Here is a 25,201-nt window from a genome sequence, read left to right as displayed (position 1 = left end):
GCATACTTCACATCAGAAGTATGCATGCTTACCAAGAACATCATTTTGGATTGCAATAAAAGTGCAATACTCATTATAAACCAGGCCAGACCCTCTTAAGACATTTGAAGAAGGTAGCTCAGATCCTAACTTTTTTCAGTTTTTAAGGGGTAAAGTGGATATTCCAGGAGTGATGCTGCTGGCCTGACCACTCACTTTTAAACAAAACTATTTATTTATATACTAACAAAACAAAACCAAATTTAGAATAACATAATTATTTGAAAACCTAACTGACATGAAAGCGCAACTTAACAAAGAGCTGTTCCAAATACTTACAGCATCCCCATAAACACCCCCTTGGCAATAAAAAAGTTAAATTCAAACACCAGTTCTTAGAGAAGACATGTCAGAGAGGGAGAGGATCAACATGGAGCTGTTTCCTTGACCAGCAGCCTCAAAAGCTAAACACTGAATAGGGAGAACTGACCACTCCGCTTTCATTGTGCAAATGTTTTAAAAGAAAGACTTCAAAGCATTCTCAAGTAGATCAACCCAGACATATTGGAACCTCTGACTTTATGGCCCCCTCTGAAAAAAGGACAACATAGCCTTGTGAAAGGAGCATCATCGACACATACTGAACATAAATTCTTGCTTCCTGTGTTTACAAATCACAAAAGCAAACTTGAGTAGACAGCACACATGAATAAGTATGCCTGATGAGCACCCAAGGATGCACTTTAGTGAATCAAAGCAACTGGAGAAGAAACAGATGTCTAATTTAAGAGTCAGTAAATGAAGGCTTTTTGTCTCTGTCCTTTTTCATGACCAGAGGAGGAATTCTTGCTCAATGCCAGCTGGTGGAACACCAGAGTTTAATTTATATGGGCAAGTGACAACTTTGCAATTTATTTTTGTGTTTCTGAGCAAGTTTTTTTTTGCAATGAGCATACATTATGAATTCACGCAGAAATCGTCCTTCAAGGGAACTGGTGACGTAATAATGACAGTTCAACGTTATAAGGGGCTCTTTCAGTGAAGTAAAAACAATGACTGCAGATGCTGGAAAGCAAATACTGGATTAGTGGTGCTGGAAGAGCACAGCAGTTCAGGCAGCATCCAACGAGCAGCAAAATCGACGTTTCGGGCAAAAGCCCTTCATCAGGAATAAAGGCAGTGAACCTGAAGCATGGAGAGATAAGCTAGAGGAGGGTGGGGGTGGGGAGAGAGTAGCATAGAGTACAATGGGTGAGTGGGGGAGGAGATGAAGGTGATAGGTCAAGGAGGAGAGGGTGGAGTGGATAGGTGGAAAAGGAGATAGGCAGGTCGGACAAGTCAAGGAGACAGTAACTGAGCTGGAAGTTTGAAACTAGGATGAGGTGGGGGAAGGGGAAATGAGGAAGGTGTTGAAGTCCACATTGATGCCCTGGGGTTGAAGTGTTCCAAGGCAGAAGATGAGGCGTTCTTCCTCCAGGCGTCTGGTGGTGAGGGAGCGGCGGTGAACTCAATTCTCAGCAAACTTGCTGCCATCACCCATATCATCAGTGGACTGAAATGCTCATGATGAGTCAGCAATTATTCAAAATGTCACAAATGACTGTGCCAATTGAGAGTCCATGTACGTTTTGTGTAGTGAGCTGACATTTAAAATGTTCTGGCAATAGGCCATCAAGCTGAAATGTCCCTCCACAGGTGCTGTCAGATCTGAGTATTTTTAGCATATTCTCTTATTAAAATATCCTCCTTGATATGTCTAGGTGGATAATGGAGACCAGGCAATTCAGCATTACGCTTGTGTCTCAAACATTAATACTTGTGCACAAACTAAATCAAATGTGCAGGAAAGGAAATAAAAAAAAGATATTTACTTATCATCCCACAAACAACATTTGGTGTTTCATTGTCTACATTTCATAAAAGTAGCCTCCTATCATATTCAAAGTCAAAATATAAAGAACTGTAAGAGAGCATCGAACTGCCAACAGGTCAAGCACCATTTGCACCATCATAGATTATATAAATAAAATCATTGCCTATCACAAGGCAAAAACGGGATGTGCAACAATCTACAATGATTTGGGAAAGTCCATTTTTAAAAAAAATCATGAGATGAGGGTATTGCTGGCCAGGCCAGCATCTATTGCCCATCCTTAATTGCCCAGAGGGTAGTTCAGAGTCAACTATATTGCTGTATGTCTGGAGTCACATGTAGGCCAGACTGATTTCTTTCTCTAAAGGTCATTAGTGAAGCAGAAGTTGCTGGGAAAACTCAGCAGCATCTGGAGAGAAAGCAGAATTAACTTTTCAGGTCCAGTCACCCTTAAGAAGGATTTTCAGCATCTGCAGTTATTTCACTTTTTGTTTAGTGAACCAGTTGAGTTTTTCCAATAATCAACAGTGGAATCATGGTCATCATTAGACTCTTAATTCTAGATTTTTATTGAATTCAAATTTCACCATCTGTTGTGACAGGATTCAAACCTAGGTCCCCACATTTCCTGGGCCACAGGATTAATGGTCCAATGATAGAACCACTAAGTGTTATCTCCCACTTTATTCTCATAGTTTCTTATCTAACTGGAATGAGCTGTTTTTCACTTCTATATATATTGCATTGCGACTCGGTCTGACTGGGCAGAAGGGGAACATGAACTCAGCACTCATAATGACACACTTTGTCTCTGTTGGGGAGATGAAGATGCCACAAACAAGATGGCAGCTACTCAAGATTCAGGCTGAGCAAAATAAGGTTTTCAATGTCATGTTTGACTGGAGGACTGGTGTTACAAAAGAAGCCAGAAGATACCTGGGACAGGCTGAAAGGGCAAATCCTTGACTTTATACCTCTCAAGAAACTTCAGAGGTCACACATATCTTCTGCATTAAATGGTTTGGGAGCATGTTCTTTCATACTTGTGTCAACATTCTGAATTTATTAATCTCCAATAAATGAGTTCATTTTGGGGACGCAGAGTGTCATGTGTAAGCTGAAATAAGTAACCCCATCCAGAATATAATGGTACAAATTAGTTCTTGTGGTGCAGTCGCTGTGTCCCTATCTCTGAGCCAGGAGACCTGAGTTAAAATCTCACCTGCTGCAGGCATGCATAATAACATCTCTGAGCAGGTTGATTAGAAAATAAAAAGATGCAAAGTGGACTAACTGACCTCATCCAGAATATCACGGTGCAAACTGATGGAGGGAGGACTAAGGGAAGGTCACCTTTTTAAACAAATGGAGAAAACAACAGGAATGGATGACCCTCAATAAGAATTGATTTATATTGTTTCAATTCATTCCTAAGTCAGCTATGTGGTTACCTTGTGATTGGTGGATCGTTAACTGCAGAGACATTTCATATGAACATGAGAAGACCACTGACCCTCTCTATTGTCTTCCATCATTTAATTAAATGTTTTGTATATTAACCTCATTGATCCACTTATTATCCCTCAATGCTCTTCTGTCAATCTCATTTGTCTCTATTGACATTTTTTAACTAATTGTTCCAGAATTTCACTCTTCTGTAAGAAATAGCATCACTAAAGAATCTGGTTCTAATTTTAAGATAACCCTACCTTGTTTTGGTTTCCCACACTAAAAATAAATAATTTATCTCTATCTCCTCTTTAAGCTCCTGACCCAGCGGTAGGGACTACCTTCCATTAATCTTTTTATAGGATCCTTGTTGCATCAGATGTTTTTTGAGAGTCATACAAGTCTTTCAGTCTTCCCCAAATATCACCTGACTTCTGTCATTATGAACTTGTACCTGCTCATTAACTTTAAGTATTTTTGGTAAATCAACTGCTAAATCTCTCTGCTCTTCCCTAATATCTCAATTCAGAAAATACTCTGACAGTCTGAATTGCATCGCCTTGTATTTCACCATGTGCTACAATTTCCCCCCTTCACCGAACCTACCATTGTCCATCTACACTTTTTTTTAACATGATTTGGGAGACAGACAGGAGGGGTAATAGCTATGACCTCCATTTGGCCAGGTCTTGCTAAAGGAATCTGTCCTGTTTCAAGAATCACAGAATGGCCATAGCACAAAAGGAGACCATTCAGCCCATGTCTTTGCTGGGTCTGAAGGAGCATTCAACTAGTGTCACACCACCACCTTCTCCCCATATCCCTGGACAGTCCTCTGCTTCATCTAACTCCCTCTTGAATGGCTCAAATGAATTTGCTTTCAATACACAATGACACTGTGCAGGTCTTAACCATTGGCTGCATGAAAATGTTTTTCATTTTGTTTTCATTACTTCTTTTGCTAATTATCCTAAATCTGTGCTGATTGGTTCCTGATCCTTTTATTAATTGGAATGTTTTTTTTCCATATCTGCTCTCTCCAGATCCCCTAATAACTGGACTAAATCCTTTTTCATGCAGAGGGTGGTGCCTGTATGGAATGAGCTGCCAGAGGAAGTGGTGGAGGCTGGTACAATTGCACCATTTAAAAGGCATCTGGATGGGTACATGAAGGGGAGGATTTAGACGGATGTGGGCCAGATCATGGCAAGTGGGACTAGGTCAGATTGGGATGTCTGGTCAACATGGATTGAAAAATCTGTTTCCATGCTATATGGCTCTATAACACTTAAAAGACTTTGGACAGGTATATGGATAGGAAAGGTTGAGAGGCATATAGACCAAATGCAGACAAATAGAACTAGTTCAGTTTGGGATACCTATTAGATTTATGATGAAGGGCTTATGCCCAAAATGTTGACTCTCCGCTCTACAGATGCTGCCTGACCTGCTGTGCTTTTCCACCGCCACACTTTTCAACTCTGACTCTTCAGCATCTACAGTCTTTACTTTATTCTAATATGTATTAAACGGACAAGTTGGACTGAAGGATCTGTGTCCGTGTTATATGACCCTCTGAGTCCTCTCAATCTTCTCAAAGAAAAATGTCCCAACTTCTCCAATCTAAGTAACCGAAGTTCCTTATCCCTAGAATCGTTTCATAAATCTTTTGTACACAATCCTCTTCTTGATAAAGTCCAGGGTATTAACCATGCTCTCAACCTCTCTTGACACCGTTAATGATTTACTGGACCTCAACCTTTCATTGTATTTATTAATAACAGAGGTATAGGGATAGAGAGCTGTATGTCCTAGTTTGTGAATGATGAGGTCAAATGGCATTGTCTGAATGTTGACTGCAATTCTGTGTTTTATCATTTTTGTTGACAATTTCATTTGTGAAATCTTATCAAAATCATTATGGAAGTCTAGATGGATAACATTACACAGCTTTATTATGATAGTGACCACCTCAAAACATTCAAATAAATTTGTTAGGTATGACCTATCATTTACAGATACATTGATCTGAATTCTATATTTCCTCTCAGTGCAGGATGGCAGGCTAGAGATATAAAATTGGATACCATGGCAGTTGTCTGTCTGCTCACTGCTGCTCTGTGAGTAATTTGCCTGAAACGAGAGAAACCCCACATCAAGTCATCAGGCTGCCTGGCAAGACTAGTAAGCTTGGCAGACAGGTTGGGGCTGGGATGGCCTTCTGGTCAGGCACCCCTGTGCTCATTGGAGGCTCTGGCCAATGATGTGAACCTCCCACAGATGCCCCATATACCAGTGACACCCTCCATCCCATCCTCCATCCCAAATGGGGAAAGTGTTGATGTGTATGTATAAGCCTCCTGTACTTGAATTCGCTTATATTGAGATGTTGCCTGTACGCACAAATATCCAATATTGTCCAAGCTGCCAAGCTTGTGGACCATTCCTGATGAAGGGCTTATACATGAAACGTCGAGTCCCTTGCTCCTCGGATACTGACTGACCTGCTGTGCTTTTCAAGCACCACACTTTTTGACTTGTGGGCTGTATAATTCTGGAGGCTTCATGACTCGTTGGTGAGGGAGTGGTCACAATACATGTTAATTTGTTATTTTTCAAGTCTGCAATGCTACATTAAGGTTTTAATTTAAGATTATTTAACAATGAGGGTCCACTGTTAAATGCTTTCCTTTCCAAACTGCAAATACTTCAACCAAAATAAACAATCTTAAAATATAATACAATATCACTGAATTGTCTGAGCTTTGAGGGATGCATAATTTCTTGTAGTTAAGGGATGGCTGTAGCATTGCCACAACGGTGTCTCAGTTTTTACTTCTGCCTAATAGTGGAACTTTAGCCTACTTCATCATGTGCTGCACAATCTGGATGGGTCATCTTAGGGTAACTAATGGGTGAAGCTGGACAAAGGAAACCCCTATTTGTTCTTGCTCCAGTGACATAGTACAACGTTAAAAATGGTGGGTGGGGATGATCTGAAAGAAAATCTTGTCCTATTGTGAGTGAGAGAGGAGAGAGCCTTAGACTAAGGCATCAAAATTAAAAATTACTAAAATGAAGTCTATTTAAGTGCAGTAGGTTTTAGTGCTTAAAACCCATAATTATTGTATGTGCTGTGGGAGAGGGATGAGGTTACTGGGAAATTCTGCAAAGGTGTCAACACCGTTCTTATGTGAAACCTCGTGCTTAATGAACACAATTTGCAGCTTTCCTGGCGCAGTTACCTCAGTTGAAGTGTTCAGCCCAATGCTGATAACACTTGTTTCTCAGTAGGCCGTGAATTAGGTGCACAAATCAGGGGTAATGCAGCGCTGCAGTGCCGGAGGAGTGCTGCGTTACCAGTAACACTATTTTTCGATTGAACCTTAAACTGAGTCTGCAAGGTGAGGTGAACCTAAAAGAATAACTGCACCATTGGAAGTACAGCAACGGTATTCTTCCTTCCCACCTGGCCCAGTTTTGTCCCATGAACAACATCACCTACAGACAGACTATGAGGCGATTCACTGATTGCAAACCGAACTGCCGTGTTTCCCAGCAACAAAAGTTTCCCTGCTTCAAAAGTATCTCTCAGTTAGGGAAAAGTGCTATCTACATTCAGTTTCTCTAAAGCGCCCAAGACAACCCTTTCAAAAACTCCTTTGGGCGGGTACAGAACACCTCCTGTGTTTTGAAGTCATTTGGATTGTCAGGAGAGTAAGGAATTTCCACTCTGCCAGGTGCCAGAGGTGCCTGGGACTCCTGAGGAACCTTTGAACCACAGTCAGTGAGTAGGAGCAGCGTCAATGGAGGTTCCTTGTGAATGGGCAGAGGCGGGGTCACGGTCAACTATCCAGTCAGTAAAAAAAGTCTTGGGGTGTCCGGGTGCGAGTCAGTTCGGTTCATGAGAAACTTGAGTTCGAGCATTCGGGGGGGGGGGGGGAAACGTGAGTAGTTCGCTTCCTCATTTTTCTCGGACTAATATAGTGGCTAAACGCTTGATTTTTATCCTAAAAACTGCGGATGCTGGAGATTACAACAAGAAAAGTCAAAACGTTAACTCTGCTTTCTCCCCACTGATGCTGTGGGAGCTGCTGAGTTTCTCTAGCAGGTTTCTGATTTTGCTTAATTGTATCTGTAAAGTTCTGTCATCATGTGGAAAACTTCCCTGATGGAATGGGTTTTGTGTTTTCTTACAGAATGTGGTTTGTGAGCTTCCAACTGAGTCTCGGCGCTCTGCTCATTCATGGTAAGGTTAAAGATTATTGTCCCTCTCAACTACCTGCCGGTCCCTACAACCCCCCCCCACTTTAGTCACTCAGGATTTGAAATGTCAACAGCAGGACGTTTCTGAAAAGTATCGTCTCATGTCTTCTAATCCATGACACTGAATTACTAAACAGTCAATTTTGTACACTTTAATTAATGACACTTATTACAAAAAAAGTTAAATACAATATAAAGACCACATCCCATTCTGCAAAATAGAATATCCTTCTTCTGAGGAAGGGTCACTCGATCCGAAATGTAAACTCTGATTTCACTTCATGGATACCGCCAGACCTGCTGAGCTTTTCCAGCAATTTTTTTGTTTCAGGACATTAATCTCTTCAGGTTGTGATACAGACTCACAACACGTAATTCGCAAACTGTCTAAGATGATGTGAAGTACATGCTCCACTGCAGTATATTCGATATTTAAAATACTTCAAAAATAAGGTTGTCTGTACCCTGTTGTGGAATGGTGATTAGATCTTATATCATTAGTCTCCCATGCTCCACTTATGAAGAGCTGGAAACTAAAGGTTTGACCAAATTCTGATCAGGTTACCATTGGATTACTCGGTTTGGCATCTGTATAATTTTCTGGCAAATTATGTGAATTTTGGAAACCTTCGCAATTAACAAATAGGTCTGGATGATCCATAGGTGTCGGGATTTTTCTATGAACACTGAGCCTGAAGAAGGACAGCTGTCACGGTATAGCTCTATAACCGTCTGGGTTTGAATGACCATGTCACTTTCAAGATTGTTGCACTGGGCTCCAGTCTGATGCAGGGCAGCCTCGACCTGTTTAATAAACTTGCTGGATGTGAAACCGTCACATGTCTGCACTGGGACACTGAAATGGGCTAAGTCTATAAAAGTTTAAGGTGACAATCATCTTCATTGCCACAGGCAATGGTTGACTCTCTGTTCCCACTGGTCATCCTCCAACATGGTACATAGTTCAATGACTATCAGGTTACAATACACAGTTCAATGACTACCAGGTTTGACATTCACAGTCTGTGGTGACACTGTTACTCCGACAGGATGAGTGCCTTTTACTGAATGTAACCCCTCAGTCATTCCCTTTGCCGCATCCAGATTCAGCTCCCTCTGTTTGATGCTGCAGATGAACAGCATTGTAGTTCCTTGTCAGTTTGCACATGGAACTCATGTCCTTGTTTACGAGTGTTGTGTTCAAGGTTGATGCTGCTCTTTATTTCTCTGGCTGGTATCAATGTTGCATCCATGATTACAGATTATAAGCAAGCATCTTCTAATCCAACAACTACAATTTAAGCTGGTGCCTAACTCTCAGAGCCCAAATGAATCCCAGTCTATGCCCCATTTGGCTTACAAATAAACATAATTCGGTTTTGGATTAGAGGGCTGTTGTTGTACTGTGATAATGTCCCATTCTCTGATCCAAGATGTGGAGCTGACAGTATTGGATTGGGATGCACAAAGTCTGAAGTCACACATCATCAGGTTATAGTCCAGCAGGTTTATTTGAAAGCACTCCAAAAGCTTGTGGTTTCAAATAAACCTGTTGGACTATAACCTGGAGTCTTGTGACTGCTAACTCTGATCCAGGAGACCTAGGTTCAAGTCCTACCTGCAGCAGTGGTATATAATATCATGTCTCCAAACAGGTCAATTAGAAAATATCTTAACATCTCAAACTGGACCAATGGTCAATTGTTACATTTAGTTAGTCAATCTTTTATAAACAATAGTATTGTTGATGCAGTTTTCCGGTTTCAGTTGTTTGTGCTTGTGACCATCATTCTCATTTATATTTCTGCTGAGAAGTCTGTTCAAATATTTGGCTTATGTTTTAAAATTACCCAGTCTACTGCATTTCTAACATTACTTACATCACTGCACTTTTCATAATTACTCAAATTACTATATTGTCAAAGACAGTGTCCTGCTCTGACAATAGTGCATCAACAAAAGAATCAATAAAACAATTGTTAGTAAATTATTTCACAGTTTTCTTCTATAACATTTTGAGGAAGCATTACTCTTGTATTGCACATTTCACTCATTCATTTCACTCTAATTCCTTTGTCAAAGCGTACAATTGAATCTGGACAACTAACATTCCAAATTATTGATCAAAAAATATTCAAATATAGCTCTTCATTTTACAACTTTAACAATTAATTTTTTTTCTCGCAGTTTGTGAAAATTCACAAACTTTAATTTATTCTTACACATACCTCATGTTAAAAATAAAAAATAGAAAGTTACACTGTCCCCTACAGCGTTCACATTCTGGAAGAGAAAATCTTCACTCTGGTGTAATTTATTTTAATGAAAGCAACAAATTCTAAATTATCTGTTGTTTCTGCAAGTGTTTTATTAAACATCACAAGTAACCTACTATGATTATTAATATAGCCAATAGAATTCCTCAAACACATCATAATCATAAACAAAAAACCTGTTCTAATGAAGAATTACTGACTCAAAGCATTAAAGCAGTTATTTGTTTTACATGAATAATAAAGCATATTTTCATCCAATGTTGACTCAGATTATACACTACTTTCCAATTTATGATTTCCTATTGCTGGTATGCCCATTTAATGTTTTGTAGCATTGTCACTCTGGGCTGTAGAAACATAGAATCCCTACAGTGTGGAAGCAGACCATTTGGTCCATTGATCCAAAGAATATCCCACCCAGACCCAAACCCCCTACCCTATCCCTGTAACCTTGCATTTCCCATGACCAATCCACCTAACCTGCACATCTTTAGACTGTGAAAGGAAAACAGAGCACTGGGAGGAGAACTACACAGACACGGGGAGAATGTGCAAACTCCACGCAGACACTTGCCCGATCGTGGCATTGAATCCAAATCCCTGTGCCACCCTGCTGTGCCAAATCTTCTAAAGTTAAGCTTAAGATCAAGAGCTAAGAGTGGTGTGGAATGGCCAAACTCCCCCACGTGCTTTCAGGCTTCATGTTGCATCATAGTGGTGACTTGTATCTGACTGATATGGGTTCTGTGGACATTTCCCACTCAGATTGTTCTGTGGGTTTCAAGCAAAATGTTGGATATTCAATATGACCAATATTCAGGCCGTGGGGGAGCCTGGAAGAAGTGGTTGTGTTACCCCGTACAATAATCTACTGAAGCCTGGTACCTACTGTCAGTTTGGTTGCATGGCATGTTTGTAGCTACGTGGTATTACATGGTACATCTATAGTGAATCCACAGGCAATGTTTCATGGACTATTGCTATTGTAATTAGCAATTACTATTGCACAGTAACATTTAATTTGAGTTCAAAACTCCAAGTTACCTGTTTTCCCTTTCATCTTTTATTATATATCTGAGACGTTTTTGATGTGAACTGTGTCTCCTACAGTCCTCACAAATTTTGTTCACATTTGTCACAGCCATGTCTAGGGCCGAAATCCCTGCAACTATTATCCTTCTACTACAGCATGGTAATCCACATGGTAAACATGACGGGCCCTGTTCCAGAAAACTACATCATTGCTCGCACTTATCAAAACAAATCTCAGGTGATCACCATTACAGAATTCAGTATCTGATTGCTTACAAAGTTTGTTGATCCCATCTGCACCTTATTGAAGAGAAAGCTTTTATACCTAGGATACATGATTGCTAGATAGCTCCCACAAAATAGGTAACCAGACCTGTAACAATCAATTTTGTCCGTAATATAATCCACGTGTTGGCAAAATATCGTGAAGAAGAGTCATATCATACTCAAAACATTATCTATGTTGTTCTCTTTGCACAGAGGCTATCAAACCTGCTAAGTTTCTCCAGTATTTTTTGTTGTTATATAAGTAGTATTCACATTTTTACAGTTTTTACATGATTCATGTGAAACTAATTGGTGCACTTTGGATTTTCCCTCCCTGGAATCTGAACTAGATTAACAATAAGACAGGCTCTATCGATTACTGAATTATTGTTTGCCAGTTTAGTTCAAAAACATCATGCTTGTCTACCACATTTTAAGACGGTTACTGTGTCTCCAACCTGATGCCCAAACGGTTGAACCTTTATGACAAAATATTTATAAATCTGATATTTAGGATTTTCCCAAATTATGTGTTGCAAATTGATTAATCCAAGCATTGAATTCATATTCTTGACCGTGTTTGTACCCCAAAATTCTTGCCTTAACTTAATTTAAACAAATTTGAACTCGACACAATGCACAGTCTGATCCCTATATTAGTTAAATAAAATTTCAAACTCTATTCCACATTTTACCTTGAACATCTTTGATTATTAAAATATTTTTAACACACACCTTTTTAATTCATATTGATTATAATGAATGATTTTGAACTGAAAGCATCTTGTAGCAAAGGAGCAAAGATACTTTTACAACTTACCTTTTTTTAGCTTTCCAGACATTGGTTAGGCCACTTTTGGAGCATCGCATTCAATTCTGGTCTCCGTGCTGGAAAGATGTTGTGAAACTTCAGAAGGTTCAGAAAAGGTTTACAAGGATGTTGCCAGGTTTGGAGGGTTTGAACTTTAGGGAGAGGCTGCATAGGCTGGGTCTTTTTTTCCCAGTCGGAGGCTGAGGAATGATCTCATAGAGGTTTATAAAATCATGAGGGGCATGGATAGGATAAATAAACAAGGTCTTTTCCCTGGGGTAGGGAGTCCAAAACTAGAGGACATAGTTTAAGATGAGAGGGGAAAAATTTAAAAGGGTCCTAAGGGGCAACATTTTCAGGCAGAGATTGGTGCATGTCGGGAATGAACTGCCAGAGGGAGTGGTGGAGGCTGGTACAACTACAACATGAAAAAGGCATCTGGATAAGTACTTGAAAGGAAGGGTTGAGAGGGATTTGGACCAAATTCTGGCAAATGCGACTAGATTGATTTAGAATATCTGGTCGGCATGGACAAGTTGGACTGAAGAGCCTATTTCTGTGCTGTACATCTCTATAACCCTATAACTCTGATCAGATCTGCATAGAGTTAATCAAGTAGTTAAAAACATCCAAATACGCCTTCATGCTAATTTCAATTTATTTTTATATAGCCAAGAGACCACCTGAGCTAACTGAGATGTCATTATTGCTGACCATTTCTGGAAATCAAAATTCCAAGTATGTTTGTGCAGTGATCTAATTTTGAAGCAAATACTTAAAATTATTGATCCTTTTTGTTGCTGCATCTACATTGCTAATTTGTAAATAAATGTTTCCTGAAAAAGGGATCAAAATTGGATGAAGTTTGATGCAGGCATGAACAATATTGTTATTTAATGTACTTTTAACAGCTGCCAGCCCAGTAGGTCATACATCCTGTTGAGAAACCAATCTTCTGTAAATTGTTTAGATTATGCTAATTGCCTGCAGCCAAGTCATGCAGCTTTGGATATTACATTTAAATTAGTCATATCTATTCTGTGTATTGTTCATAAGAAGTGCTAGATAACATGAATACTTTTGGTCAATAATTCAGAAAGATTGTTTTCTAGGTTAAATTGTACTATGGATTCTAATATAAGGGAGGAATAACTTTGCAGTTAAAATTAAAGTGTCCCCTCTAATACATTCTCATTCATCCAACAAAATCCTTCCAAAACAAATGAAGCTTCATATTTTTTTTAATTGAAAAGCCAAATCTTTCATCAAGGAATCACATGGAATAGTGACTGGACTGCCTTGTTTTCTCTTTGTCAATTAGATCTTATTGATACAGATTTAATTTTAATGTTTAAAATCTTACCTGTAAAATTCATGGATCTGATATACAATTAATGGATAGTTTTGTCAAGTACTGATCCTGTTGCAAATCCCTGATGACAGTGTGTTTCCAATAAGAATGTAAATAGAGGTGCTTTTTGCAAGTTTCCAGAATGTCACAGGGAATATTAATGCAGTACATCAGGACTCCATCTGCTGAATTAGTAGAGGTGGCTCATTTTGATCCAGGCTTTTATTAGGCTGCAAACTCCATGTTAGCTTTGTAAATATGTCCTGAGGTGTGGTGACCCTCAGCTTAAGCCATCTCCAGTCATTAATGTCTCTCATGAGTGGACAGTGAAGAGGATTCCTTCAGATTACAACAGGATCTTGACCAGATGGGCCAATGGGCTGAGAAGTGGCAGATGGAGTTTAATTCAGATAAATGCAAGATGCTGCATTTTGGGAAAGCAAATCTTAGCAGGACTTATACACTTAATGGTAAGGTCCTAGGGAGTGTTGCTGAACAAAGAGACCTTGGAGTGCACGTTCATAGCTCCTTGAAAGTGGAGTCGCAGGTAGATAGCATAGTGAAGAAAGCATTTGGTGTGCTTTCTTTTATTGGCCAGAATATTGAGTACAGGAATTTGGAGGTCATGTTGCAGCTGTACAGGACATTGGTTAGGCCACTGTTGGAATATTGTGTGCAATTCTGGTCTCCTTTCTATCAGAAAGATGTTGTGAAACTTGAAAGGGTTCAGAAACGATTTACAAGGATGTTGTCAGGGTTGGAGGATTTGAGCTATAGGGAGAAGCTGAACAGGCTGGGGCTGTTTTTCCTGGAGGGTTGGAGGCTGAGGTTATAGACCTTATAGAGGTTTACAAAATTATGAGGGGCATGATATGATAAATAGATGAAGTCTTTTCCCTGGGGTCGGGGAGTCCAGAACTAGAGGGCATAGGTTTAGGGTGAGAGGGGAAAGATATAAAAGAGACCTAAGGGGCAGTATTTTCATGGAGAGAGTGGTACGTGTATGGAATGAGCTGCCAGAGGCTGTGGTGGAGGCTGGTACAATTGCAACATTTAAGAAGCATTTGGATGGGTATATGAATAGGAAGGGTTTGGAGGATATGGGCCGGGTGCTGGCAGGTGGGACTAGATTGGGTTGGGATATCTGGTTGGCATGGACGGGTTGGACCGAAGGGTCTGTTTCCATGCTGCACATCTCTATGACTCTATGAGAGAGCAATCCTCTGATCTGGTATGACTATTGGCAACTTTATGGCAGCTACATCCTAAAGCATACTTTCGCTTATCTGCAGGTAAGAAAGATTTCTGTTGGAGGGAATTATATTGTCAGTCCCACTGAACATTGGGTAAATCTTTGACCTTCTTGTTCCTAAATTGTGGAATAAATCGGGCACAGTAAGGCCAACTTTGAGGACAAATGTCCAGCTCTCAAAATGTATCAGTAAATCATCCAACCTGAGGTTGGTGGAATTGATTTCCAGCGTTTTGTGAGAATGTGAGCCTCGGAGTATATTCATTTCCAAGAGGTGTGCGATGGCAGAATTCACATCTGGCCAGCAGTAGGCATCAGGCATCTTACAATGCTTTTGATAGACCACTCAAGACAATTCAGGTTTACTGAAAAGGAGGTGAAAATTTGCATGCTGTGCATGAGGATCTGGCTAGGAGATAGAGAGAACACTTGATTTCTGGGGTGGCTAAATTAGTTCTAAGGCCAGCAAAGCAGCCATATTGGATAGATTCCAGGTAAAGGGCTCAGTGAGGAGTCAAGAGCAGTTGGATTGCTCTTTGCTCAGGGAATCCGGGGGAAATTCAAGGAATCAATAAGCAGCTAGGTGTTGGAATCAGAACTCAAACGAAGCCTGGGAAGCTTAGAAAGTGGGATAGACACTGTTTGAGAACTGTGATGGGCTCAGAAGAAATCTGAAAGCAATAATGCATCAGAGCAGCTGAGCCAGTGGGGGTTGAAAAGTTCATAAGTATTTGATTGATGTAACTGAACGAAATTCAGGTATGGTGGATCACAGGGGCATGTCTGTGTCAGTGAAGCTAGCTGTCAGTGAAGAGTTTTGGGTTGTATCCCTGAGTACTCAAGTGTAATTTCCAGAATCCAGGGAAGCATAGAAACAGGATAGGAGACAAATGGACAGGAACATGGCAGTCATGATGGAATGACATTTAAGGGAAGTTTCAAGGCTAGGTTAGCAGAAGTGAAGAATTGTAATCTCTCGTGAAGTTTGATGAGATTTGATGGTCTGTTGTATCATTAAGTTCTGGGGGGAGTTGTGGAGAAATTTTGATTGCATTTGCTACTTTTTGTGGAATGCTCAATCACTGTCAATTAACCATATTTACAATGTGTTAATTCTAGCTGTTAGAATATCAATTGTACAATTATTGCAGATTGATTTACTGTTCTAACTTTGTACAGTAGTCTATTGTTATTTCTTGAAAACCATGGAATCTTGAGGCTTTATTCTCTGAGAAAGTTCCTTAGATTTCTCAATTTGTCTCTTGCAAAATGAAAGTTACTGCTAGGTCATCAAATAGTAATAAAAATTAGGTCCAGGTTGCAATATAATTTGGGGGTTTGTCTGGGATGTGGCTGGCTGGTAATTTACCAATGATCCTCAGATAGCACCTTCCAAACCCACAACTTCTTCCACCTAGAAGGATATGGGCAGCAGATATATGGGAACACCACCATCTGCAAGTTCTCCTCCAAGCCATTCACCATCCTGACTCTGAAATATTCATTGCTTCAGTGTTGTTGGTTCAAAATCCTGGAATTGCCTCCTTAATGGCATTGTGGGTATACCTCCAGCACATGGACTGCAGCGGTTCAAGAAGGCACCTCACCACCACCTTCTGAAGGGCAACTAGAGACAAGCAATAAATATTGGCCAGCCAGTGACATCCAGGCACTACAAATGAATTTTTTTAAAAAACATGTCAGAGAATGGATTTAAAGATGCGTTTACTGACCTTGAGCTCTCATGTGAGGTCATTAAACATCTTGTGCTGCACCCAGGTCAAAGAACCTAGATTACTGGCATTGACTATGACAGCTAACTGATCTTCCTGACTTTGGAAAGCTTTCTGACTCCCTGAGGATGATTTACAGGCAAACACAACTGCTCAGTGATAAATGAGGACAAAACATTTTCTCATATAGCTGGATGTTTCTCAACTCATGATGCTTATTTTGTTAAGAACAAACTCACAAATGTTTACATTTAATTGTGTTTATCAAATGTTAGTTGTTTAATCTTTAGCAACTTATCTGCTTCAATTTATAATTAGTATGTAGAAGTCTGGCTAAAATAAAACATTGGTTGCAATTAGAATGGTAATAGTTTTAGGGCACATTTCTATCATTGTGACTTTGCTGTTTGAGTTTGCTAAAGAATCATCTGTTCAGCACATATTGTAATTGAAATGAGTGAATGGGTGCAACAATTTGTAATGTGCATCGGGTGGGTTAGTCCGAAATTAAGTGGGGTCAATTTTCCTCGATATAGTTCCACTAAATTTTCTCTAAATAGTTCAAATCAGAACAAATACCTGTAACAAGAGCACCTTCAGTTTCCCCTCATGTACCACTTCCATTTGTACATATATTGATAACCTTTAGAATATAGAACATAGAACATTACTGTGCAGTACTGGCCTTTGGTGTTCTGCCATCCTGTGAAACCAAGTTGAAGCCCACCTGACCTACACGGTTCCATTCTCATCCATATGCCAATCCAATGACCATTTAAATGCCCGTAAAGTTGGTGAGTCTACTGCTATTGCAGGCAGGCCATTCCATGCCCCTACTACTCTCAGTAAAAAGGCCACCTCTGCTATCCTAAAATGTGTTGCTGGAAAAGCGCAGCAGGCCAGGCAGCATCAAAGGAGAAGGAGAATCGATGTTTCGGGCATAAGCCCTTCTTCAGGAATGAGGAAGGTGTGCCAAGCAGGCTAAGATAAAAGGTAGGGAGGAGGGACTTGGGGGAGGGGTGTTGGGAATGCGATAGGTGGAAGGAGTTTAAGGTGAGGGTGATAGGCCGGAGAGGGGGTGGGGGCGGAGAGGTCGGGAAGAAGATTGCAGGTCAAGAAGGCGGTGCTGAGTCTGGGGGTTGGGACTGAGAAAAGGTGGGGGGGAGGGGAAATGAGGAAGCTGGTGAAATCTGCATTCATCCCTTGTGGTTGGAGGGTTCCTTGGTGGAAGATGAGGCGCTCTTCCTCCAGGCGTCGTGTTGCCATGGTCTGGCGATGGAAGAGGCCAAGGACCTGCATGTCCTTGGCGGATTGGGAGGGGGAATTAAAGTGTTCAGCCACGGGGTGGTTGGGTTGGTTTCAGAGAACACCTCTGGGACACCCGCACCAACCAACCCAACCGCCCCGTGGCTGAACACTTTAATTCCCCCTCCCAATCCGCCAAGGACATGCAGGTCCTTGGCCTCTTCCATCCCCAGACCATGGCAACACGACGCCTGGAGGAAGAGCGACTCATCTTCCACCTAGGAACCCTCCAACCACAAGGGATGAATACAGATTTCACCAGCTTCCTCATTTCCCCTCCCCCACCTTGTCTCAGTCCCAACCCTCAGACTCAGCACACCTTCCTAACCTACAATCTTCTTCCCGACCTCTCCACCCCCACCCCCTCTCCGGCCTATCACTCTCACCTTAACCTCCTTCCACCTATCGCATTCCCAACGCCCCTCCCCCAAGTCCCTCTTCCCTACCTTTTATCTTAGCCTGCTTGGCAACACCCTCCTCATTCCTGAAGAAGGGCTTATGCCCGAAACGTCGATTCTCCTTCTCCTTGGATGCTGCCTGACCTGCTGCGCTTTTCCAGCAACACATTTTTAAGCTCTGATCCCCAGCATCTGCAGTCCTCACTTTCACCTCTGATATCTGTCCTATGTTTGTGGGCGGCACAGTAAAACAGTGGCTAGCACTGCTGCCTCACAGCGCCAGAGACCCGGGTTCAATTCCCACCTCAGACGACTGTCTGTATGGAGTTTGCACATTCTCCCTGTGTCTGCTCCGGTTTCCTCCCACAGTCCAAAAATGTGCAGGTCAGATGAATTGGGCATGTTAAATTGCCTGTAGTGTTAGGCGAAGGGGTAAATGTAGGGGAATGGGTCTGGGTGGGTTGCGCTTCGGCGGGTCGGTGTGGACTTGTTGGGCCGAAGGGCCTGTTTCCACACTGTAAGTAATCTAATCTAATCTAATATCCATCACTCCTCAATTTGAAGCTATGCCCCCTCGTACTATCCGTCACCATCCTCAGAAAAAGGCTCACACTTTCCATTCCTCTAATTATCTTTTATATGTCTCAATTAAGTTACCTCTCCACCTTCTTCTCTGTAATGAAAACAGCCACAAGTCCCTCAACCTTTCTTTGTAAGACCTTCCTTCCATACTGGGCAACATCCTTGTAAATCTCCTCTGAATCCTTTCCAAAGCTTCCACATCCTTCCTATAATGCAGTGATCAGAACAGTATGCAATGCTCCAAGTGCGGCCGCACCAGAGTTTTGTACAGCTGCAACAGGACCGCATAGCTCCGAAACTCAATCCCTCTACTAATAAAAGCTAACACACTGTATGCCTTCCTAACAGCTTTATCTACCTGGGTGGCGACTTTGAGGGATATATGTACATGGACACCGAAATCTCTCTGCCCATCTACATACTAAGAAGTTTACCATTTGCCCAGTACTCTGCATTCCTGTTACTCCTTCCAAAGTGAATCACCTCACACTTTTCCACATTAAACTCCATCTGCCACCTCTCAGTGCAGCTCTGCAGCTTATCTGTGTCTCTCTGTAACCTACAAAATCCTCCGGCACTATCCACAAATGAAACGACCTTAGTGTTTATCCGCAAACTTACTAACCTTCTTCAGAGATAAGCCAAAATACTGTTACCTCGCAGTGTTGTGGGTGCACTTTCTTTACACAGATTGCAGTAGCTCAGATCATACTGATCTCTGAGTAGAAATTGGGCTATTGGACTGTTGTGACTGTTCCATCATTCAATGAAAGCATGTCTGATCTGCCACCTAATTTCCCACATCCACTTTGTCTCACATTCCTTCTATTTTTGGACAATAAAGAATGATCAATCTCTGATTTAATATTTCCAATATCATCTAGCCTCATTTACAGTTGTAGAAGGAAGTTCTAACTGTCTATCATCAGTAAAATTTGGAGAGGTAATATCAACTCCTCTCTTGTTAACCTCCTAGGTTGACCACAACAAAGACTTGAATTCCTTTCAGAGCTCAGCTATATGGGACAGCAAACACACAAATACAAAGAATAAAGTTTAACAATGAAAGAGGACAAGAAAAGGCAGATAAAAATGCAGTTTAAAGTCCTTTGAGGATCATTGAGAGGCTAGGTTTTAACATGAGACCCTGATTGTTTAATTAATCCTCAGCGACAACAAATACTGTCGATACAATCCTCGCTCTGAGTTGCCCCATTTTAGCATTGCTTTATTTTCATCTTATTTTTCTGACATGCATCACCCATCATCATTTGAACGTCATTTGTGTGCATTGTTGATGTTGAGGTTGTATATCATTGTCATAGATCAGTGTACCAACTACCTCCAAGATACAACTCTGGCGGAGGGAAAAAGGGGTGTCACCACACTGATGTATTCAGACTATTTCTGGCATCATCCATTTGCACTGAAGCTGGGGAGGAACGTGAATGAGGATCAAGGTGAGAAGAGGGTATTCTGACTACTCAGTGGCAAGATAGAGCAGGGAAGAGATTCCTATCCAGGAACAGGATGGAATGTATAAATGGCTGAGATTAGGAGTGGAACAGATGGCACCAGAGGTGACAACTGGGCACTGTGGGCAGTGCTGTCGTCACAACTTCTTGTTTTCAGGGCCCAGCCTGAGGGTTCTCCACCCTCACATACCAGGAGCTGGAGGAGGGATGGGGGGAGCAGTAACTCCCATTGAGGAAACTTAGAGCATCCTCAATTTCCCACTCCTGGGTTTCTAGTGACTGTGAGGCATGAAACAGAAAAGAACATCCCAGGAAGAGAAAGACAAAGGTTGCTTAACATGATCCAGTCTTCAAAAAATGCAAATTCCTTCACATTTAGCTTTTCCTTCTCATTTTGAATGGCTTTTAATTTTAAATTGGATTTGTTGATATTGGACTGTGGGAGGAAACCGGAGGAAACCCACACAGACACGGGGAGAATGTGCAAACTCCACACAGTCAGTCACCTGAGGCAGGAATTGAACCCGGGTCTCCGGCGCTGTGAGGCAGCAGTGCTAACCACTGTGCCACCGTGCCACCCACATTTGTTGGGCGCTCTGCTATAGGAAGGATGTTATTAAATTGGAGAGAGCTCAGAAAAGATGTACCAGGATGTTGCTGGGAATGGAGGGTTTGAGTTATAAAAATAGGCTGAACCTTTTTTATTGGAGCATAGAAGGTTAAGTGAGTGACTTTATAGAGGTTTATAAAATCATGAAGGGCATAGATAAGGTGAATAGCAAGAGTCTTTTCCCTAAGGTGGGGGTGTTCAAAGCTAGAAGACATATTTTTATGGTGAGAGAAGAAAGTTTTAAAAGGGACACGAGGGGTAACTTTTTTTACACAGAGAGTGGGTCGTGTGTGGAATGAACTTCCAAAGGAAGTGGTGAATGTGGGTACGGTTACAGCATTTAACAGATATTTGGATAAGCACATGAATAGGAAAGGTTTGGAGGGATATGGGCCAAATGCAGGCAGGTGGGACTAGTTTAGTATGGGAACTTGGTCAGCGTGGACTAGTTGGATCAAAGGGTGTGTGACTGTATGACTCGATGGCATGAGTTACCAGAAATGCCCATTTTAAAACCTATTCTGTAAATTGCAATGTTTTCTCTTCAATTAATATGCTAGTTCTTTATCAATTGGAAACCTAGTTCATTTTGAAAATTATTTCAGCTAATAATGCACAGCATTGCACAGGTATAGAACAGTATATGGGCTGTATATTGTTTTTTCTGTGCAAAATGTCCAAAATATCTTAAGTCTGACTTTAACATTGAATCCTGTGAGAATGTATGATTCACTTAAGGTTTTCCTTTCCCTTAAACAGGCAATCAAATTGAATGCAACCATAACATAAACATGATGCTATATCTTTAACTTCTTGGTGAATGGATTTTTTTTTTCCGATTTGTTTTATCACTAGCATCAAGAGAAAGCAAGGAGTGGAAGGGTCTGCCTTCTCCAGCTCCACCCACAAATCTGTATGTTTCTTTGCTGCTGAGCTAAATCTGCTGCTTGAAGTGCAGTTCATTCATGTATTCCCATATCTGGGTCAATTGTTTTACCTCAAAAATATTTTAAAAGTCCATAGAGGTAGAAATCAAACAGGGAATACGGTTCTCAATTTCAAAGCCTTTTGAAAACATTCATTTTGGCTTTGTCTATCTCATGAAGCTGAGCTAACTTGTGGTTAGCTGATTGCTGTGACCATTTTAAGTCAGTACTTTTCCTTCTACTTCCTGAAGGTGCTAAGTATTAAAATCAAATGATGGCAACTGAAAATCGAATGCCCTTATTAAACAACTATCATTACAGAATGTAATGATTACTAATTTCAATCCTGAAAGGATTCGTTCCAATTTTTCGATACAACACCAGTCCTCAATTGTGCAACCAGCAATGGTAGTTTATCTCAATCTACCCTTTCTGTTCTCCTTTAATATCTTGAAATCATTGAGCAAATTACCCTTCTAAATTTCAGGAAATGTTTCTCTAATCTCCTTTTGCAATTTAAACCGATGACATTAGATATCATTCTTGTAAATCATGGCTGCACTCCCTCCAGGGCTAATGTTATCCTTCCAAAAATGTGGTGCACTGAACTGCTTTCAGTACTCCCAGGTGTGATGTAACCAGGAATTTGTGTTGGTGCTGAATGGCTTCCAGTGCTTTGTTTCTCAACAGTTCAAGAAGAAAGCACCTTTTAAATGTGTTTAGAGTTTGACAGTAAATATCAATCATAGCAAACCATAACAAAATCACAGCAACTTTTTAAAAATCCCGGTTCTTTGGATGGCACCTTCCGCAAGTCTAAAAGCTCTTTCACAACTGCTGAGCTAGTTTTAAATTCTAATTTAGCAGGGATGACCTGGGTGGCTCAAATGACACCACGCCTGGAGCAAGAGAATGCAACAACATTTTTGTTTGAGCAGCCAGGGCAGAAGTTAATATTGTACATTAGGGGGAGTTGATGGTACAGTGCTATAATTGTTAGACTCTTCATCCAGAGTCCCAGTGTATGCTCCGGGGACCTGGGTTACAATCCTGCCATGAAAAATGGTAGAATTTGAATTCATTAAAAAAAATCTGGGATTAAGTGTCGAATGATGACTGTCAGGAAAAAGACTCATCTGATATCCTCATGCCCCTTATGTAAGGAAGTCTATCATCCTTACCTGGTCTGGACTACATGTGACTTCAGATCCATAGCAACGTGGTTGACTCTGAACTTCTGTCTGGCCAGTTAGGGACGGACAATAAATGTTGGCCTAGCCAACAACATCCACATCCTATGAAAGACTAAAACATAGTTACTTCCTGCCTGAATTTGGCAGGAACGATGTAGAGTCAGCAGGTGTGAAGTGAAAATGTTGCTAGGACTGAACAGAGTTGACCTCGCGCTACGGTATTTGGTGGAGGGAGTGTGTGTGGGAAGGGACTGCTTGCAGAGATGATGCAAATGTGGGAAAGGAGCGAAGTAATCACAGCAGGGGGTGCCCAAATGCTTCTTTGAAGCATTTAAAGATAGCTCGATTCTCCAGGTGCACAATGTCTAAAAGATTAATTTGCATTTTGTGGTTGTTCTCCCTCCCACTGAGCTTTGGAAGGGAGGTTTGCTGGGAATGTCCCCCTGATTCCCAGTGAACATAGTGTTGTGCTGGTCATGTCAACAAGTCATGGCATTTACATTTAAAATAGACACTTATCTTGATTGGGAGTATTGATTGCCTTGAATGTTGATAAAGGCTGAGCATGAATAGAGATTTCATACTGCTAAGTTACCTTCTCCAATTTAATGCTACCACTCACCATTCCCAACTGATCAAGTGCAGCATTCAGTGATTAAAACCACTGTTTTTTAAAGAAGATGTTGCAGTCAGATCCAACAAACAACAACTAGAGAAATTGAGAAATTGCTGGTTAATCTGCTCTTGGTGGCATTGGTCAAGACATGAACATTAACTGGGAGAACCCTGTACTGCAGTGGAGTGGTGGTGGGAGCTGCAGTTGGCATTAGTTTCAGACAGTCCACTCATCATCTACCCTGCCACCAGAGGAAGGAGGTTGACTGGGCAATGTCAGTGGTACTGCACCCTATTTTATTATTCGACCGACTAGCTTTTGCACCAGTGGGTGTCCAACAAAATTCAGCCAGTGATGCTGCAAAAATGTATTTATATGTGACAACTGTCACATGTTGGAAGCAGAATGCTATGTCTCCAATTGCTCATATGGAAATGACCTATTCCTGATGTTCAAACTTCCAAGTGAAGATATCATCAATTAAGTTTGAATCTCATGTGAAAGACTGTACCTGAAAATATAGCAATCCCTCGGTACCACACTAAACTATTAATTTAAGTTATATGTTTGAGTAATGGATTAGGACTGCTACTCTCAAACATCTAATGCACAGAAAAGTGCTTTCAATGAAGATGAATTAACTGATGTCAGGGAAACTAGTTAAGGAAAGAGCATTTGTGGCACTAAATTCAGACATAATTAGCTTTGGGAGATCGGTTGTAACACTGTGGTATATGCGATAAGACAGTGGTTTCAAGAAACAAGATGTTGTTTAAATGTGTCATTGAAATTCTAAAATTTCTCTAGCTGATGTGCAATGGTATTTTAGTCATTTTAATTCACAAAGTTAGCACTGTAAATGCATACAAATTTAGTTGGTTCCTTGCTTTTTTGTAGACTTGGAACACATTTTGAAAATACTGCTGCCTCTGTTAGAAGTTTGTTTTTTATGTATTATGTCTTATTTATTTAAGCTGCTTTAAGTATTCTGGAACAGCATTCAAACAAAAGTAGAACTAAGACAGCATTCATGGTATCAGGAAAACCTCAGTATCAGTAAAACCTCAGCATTCACTTAAATTGGGCAATGCTTCAACTCCCGGGGAAAGTGTATGTGTGTGTATATTGGCTAGGGACAGCTTCGGACTCAGTTGTAATTTTCTGTCCCATAGCCTGCTGGTTCCTCCACTGAAGCTGGGACATGGAGGATGACAAGTTAAGCCAAGTACTGAGGCGCCTGTAGAATCTTAATCTCACTGTCACTTGAGGAAAGGCAAAGAGGCATAACTGGTTTCTAAGCTTTGAGAGGATCCATCACCTGGACGATCTTCCACACGCTGAAGAAAACACTCCAGTCTTTCACTGAAAGCCCAGTTGAGTACACATGGCCATTTGAAAGGCAACATCCCAGAACAGTGGGAGGCACGGTGGCTCTGTGGTTAGCACTGCTGTCTCACAGCATCAAGGATCTGGGTTCAATTGCAGCCTCAGGCTACTGTCTGTGTAAAGTTTGCGCATTCTTCCTGTGTCTGCGTGGGCTTCCTCTAGGTGCTCCAGTTTCCTCCCACAGTCCATGACCATGCTAAATTGCCCATGGTGTTCAGGGATGTGTAGGTTATGTGCATTTGTGTAGGGTAGGGGAATGGGTTACTCTACTAAGGGTCGATCTGGACTTGGATGGGCCAAATGGCCTGTTTCCACACTGTAGGGATTTAATGATAACAGCAAGGAGGAGATTAGCTTGTTTAACGTTAATGCAATGAGTGCATGGACTAGAAGGTCAATCTTCTGAGGTAATTCTACTCAG

General features: G+C 41.1%; 1 protein-coding gene across 3 annotated transcripts in view; it reads left to right on the top strand.

The window, feature by feature from the left end:
• The first annotated feature begins 7,072 nt into the window (after nt 1-7,072).
• Nucleotides 7,073-25,201, top strand: part of LOC140481036 (uncharacterized protein C3orf85-like) — a 39,084-nt gene continuing 20,955 nt past the window's right edge. For 2 of the 3 annotated variants that reach the window (XM_072576635.1, XM_072576634.1), the window contains exons 1-3: nt 7,073-7,157; nt 7,501-7,550; nt 19,900-20,034. In XM_072576635.1, the coding sequence (XP_072432736.1) occupies nt 7,108-7,157; nt 7,501-7,550; nt 19,900-20,034 (235 nt within the window). In that variant the 5' untranslated portion in view covers nt 7,073-7,107. The remainder of the gene's footprint in view (nt 7,158-7,500; nt 7,551-19,899; nt 20,035-25,201) is intronic. The other variant, XM_072576636.1, reaches the window with a different exon arrangement.

This window comes from Chiloscyllium punctatum, chromosome 9 (assembly GCF_047496795.1).
Source record: "Chiloscyllium punctatum isolate Juve2018m chromosome 9, sChiPun1.3, whole genome shotgun sequence".
In the NCBI taxonomy this organism is placed as follows: domain Eukaryota; kingdom Metazoa; phylum Chordata; class Chondrichthyes; order Orectolobiformes; family Hemiscylliidae; genus Chiloscyllium; species Chiloscyllium punctatum.
Note: the sequence above shows the minus strand (reverse complement) of the source record. Positions and strands in the feature narration are given on the sequence as shown.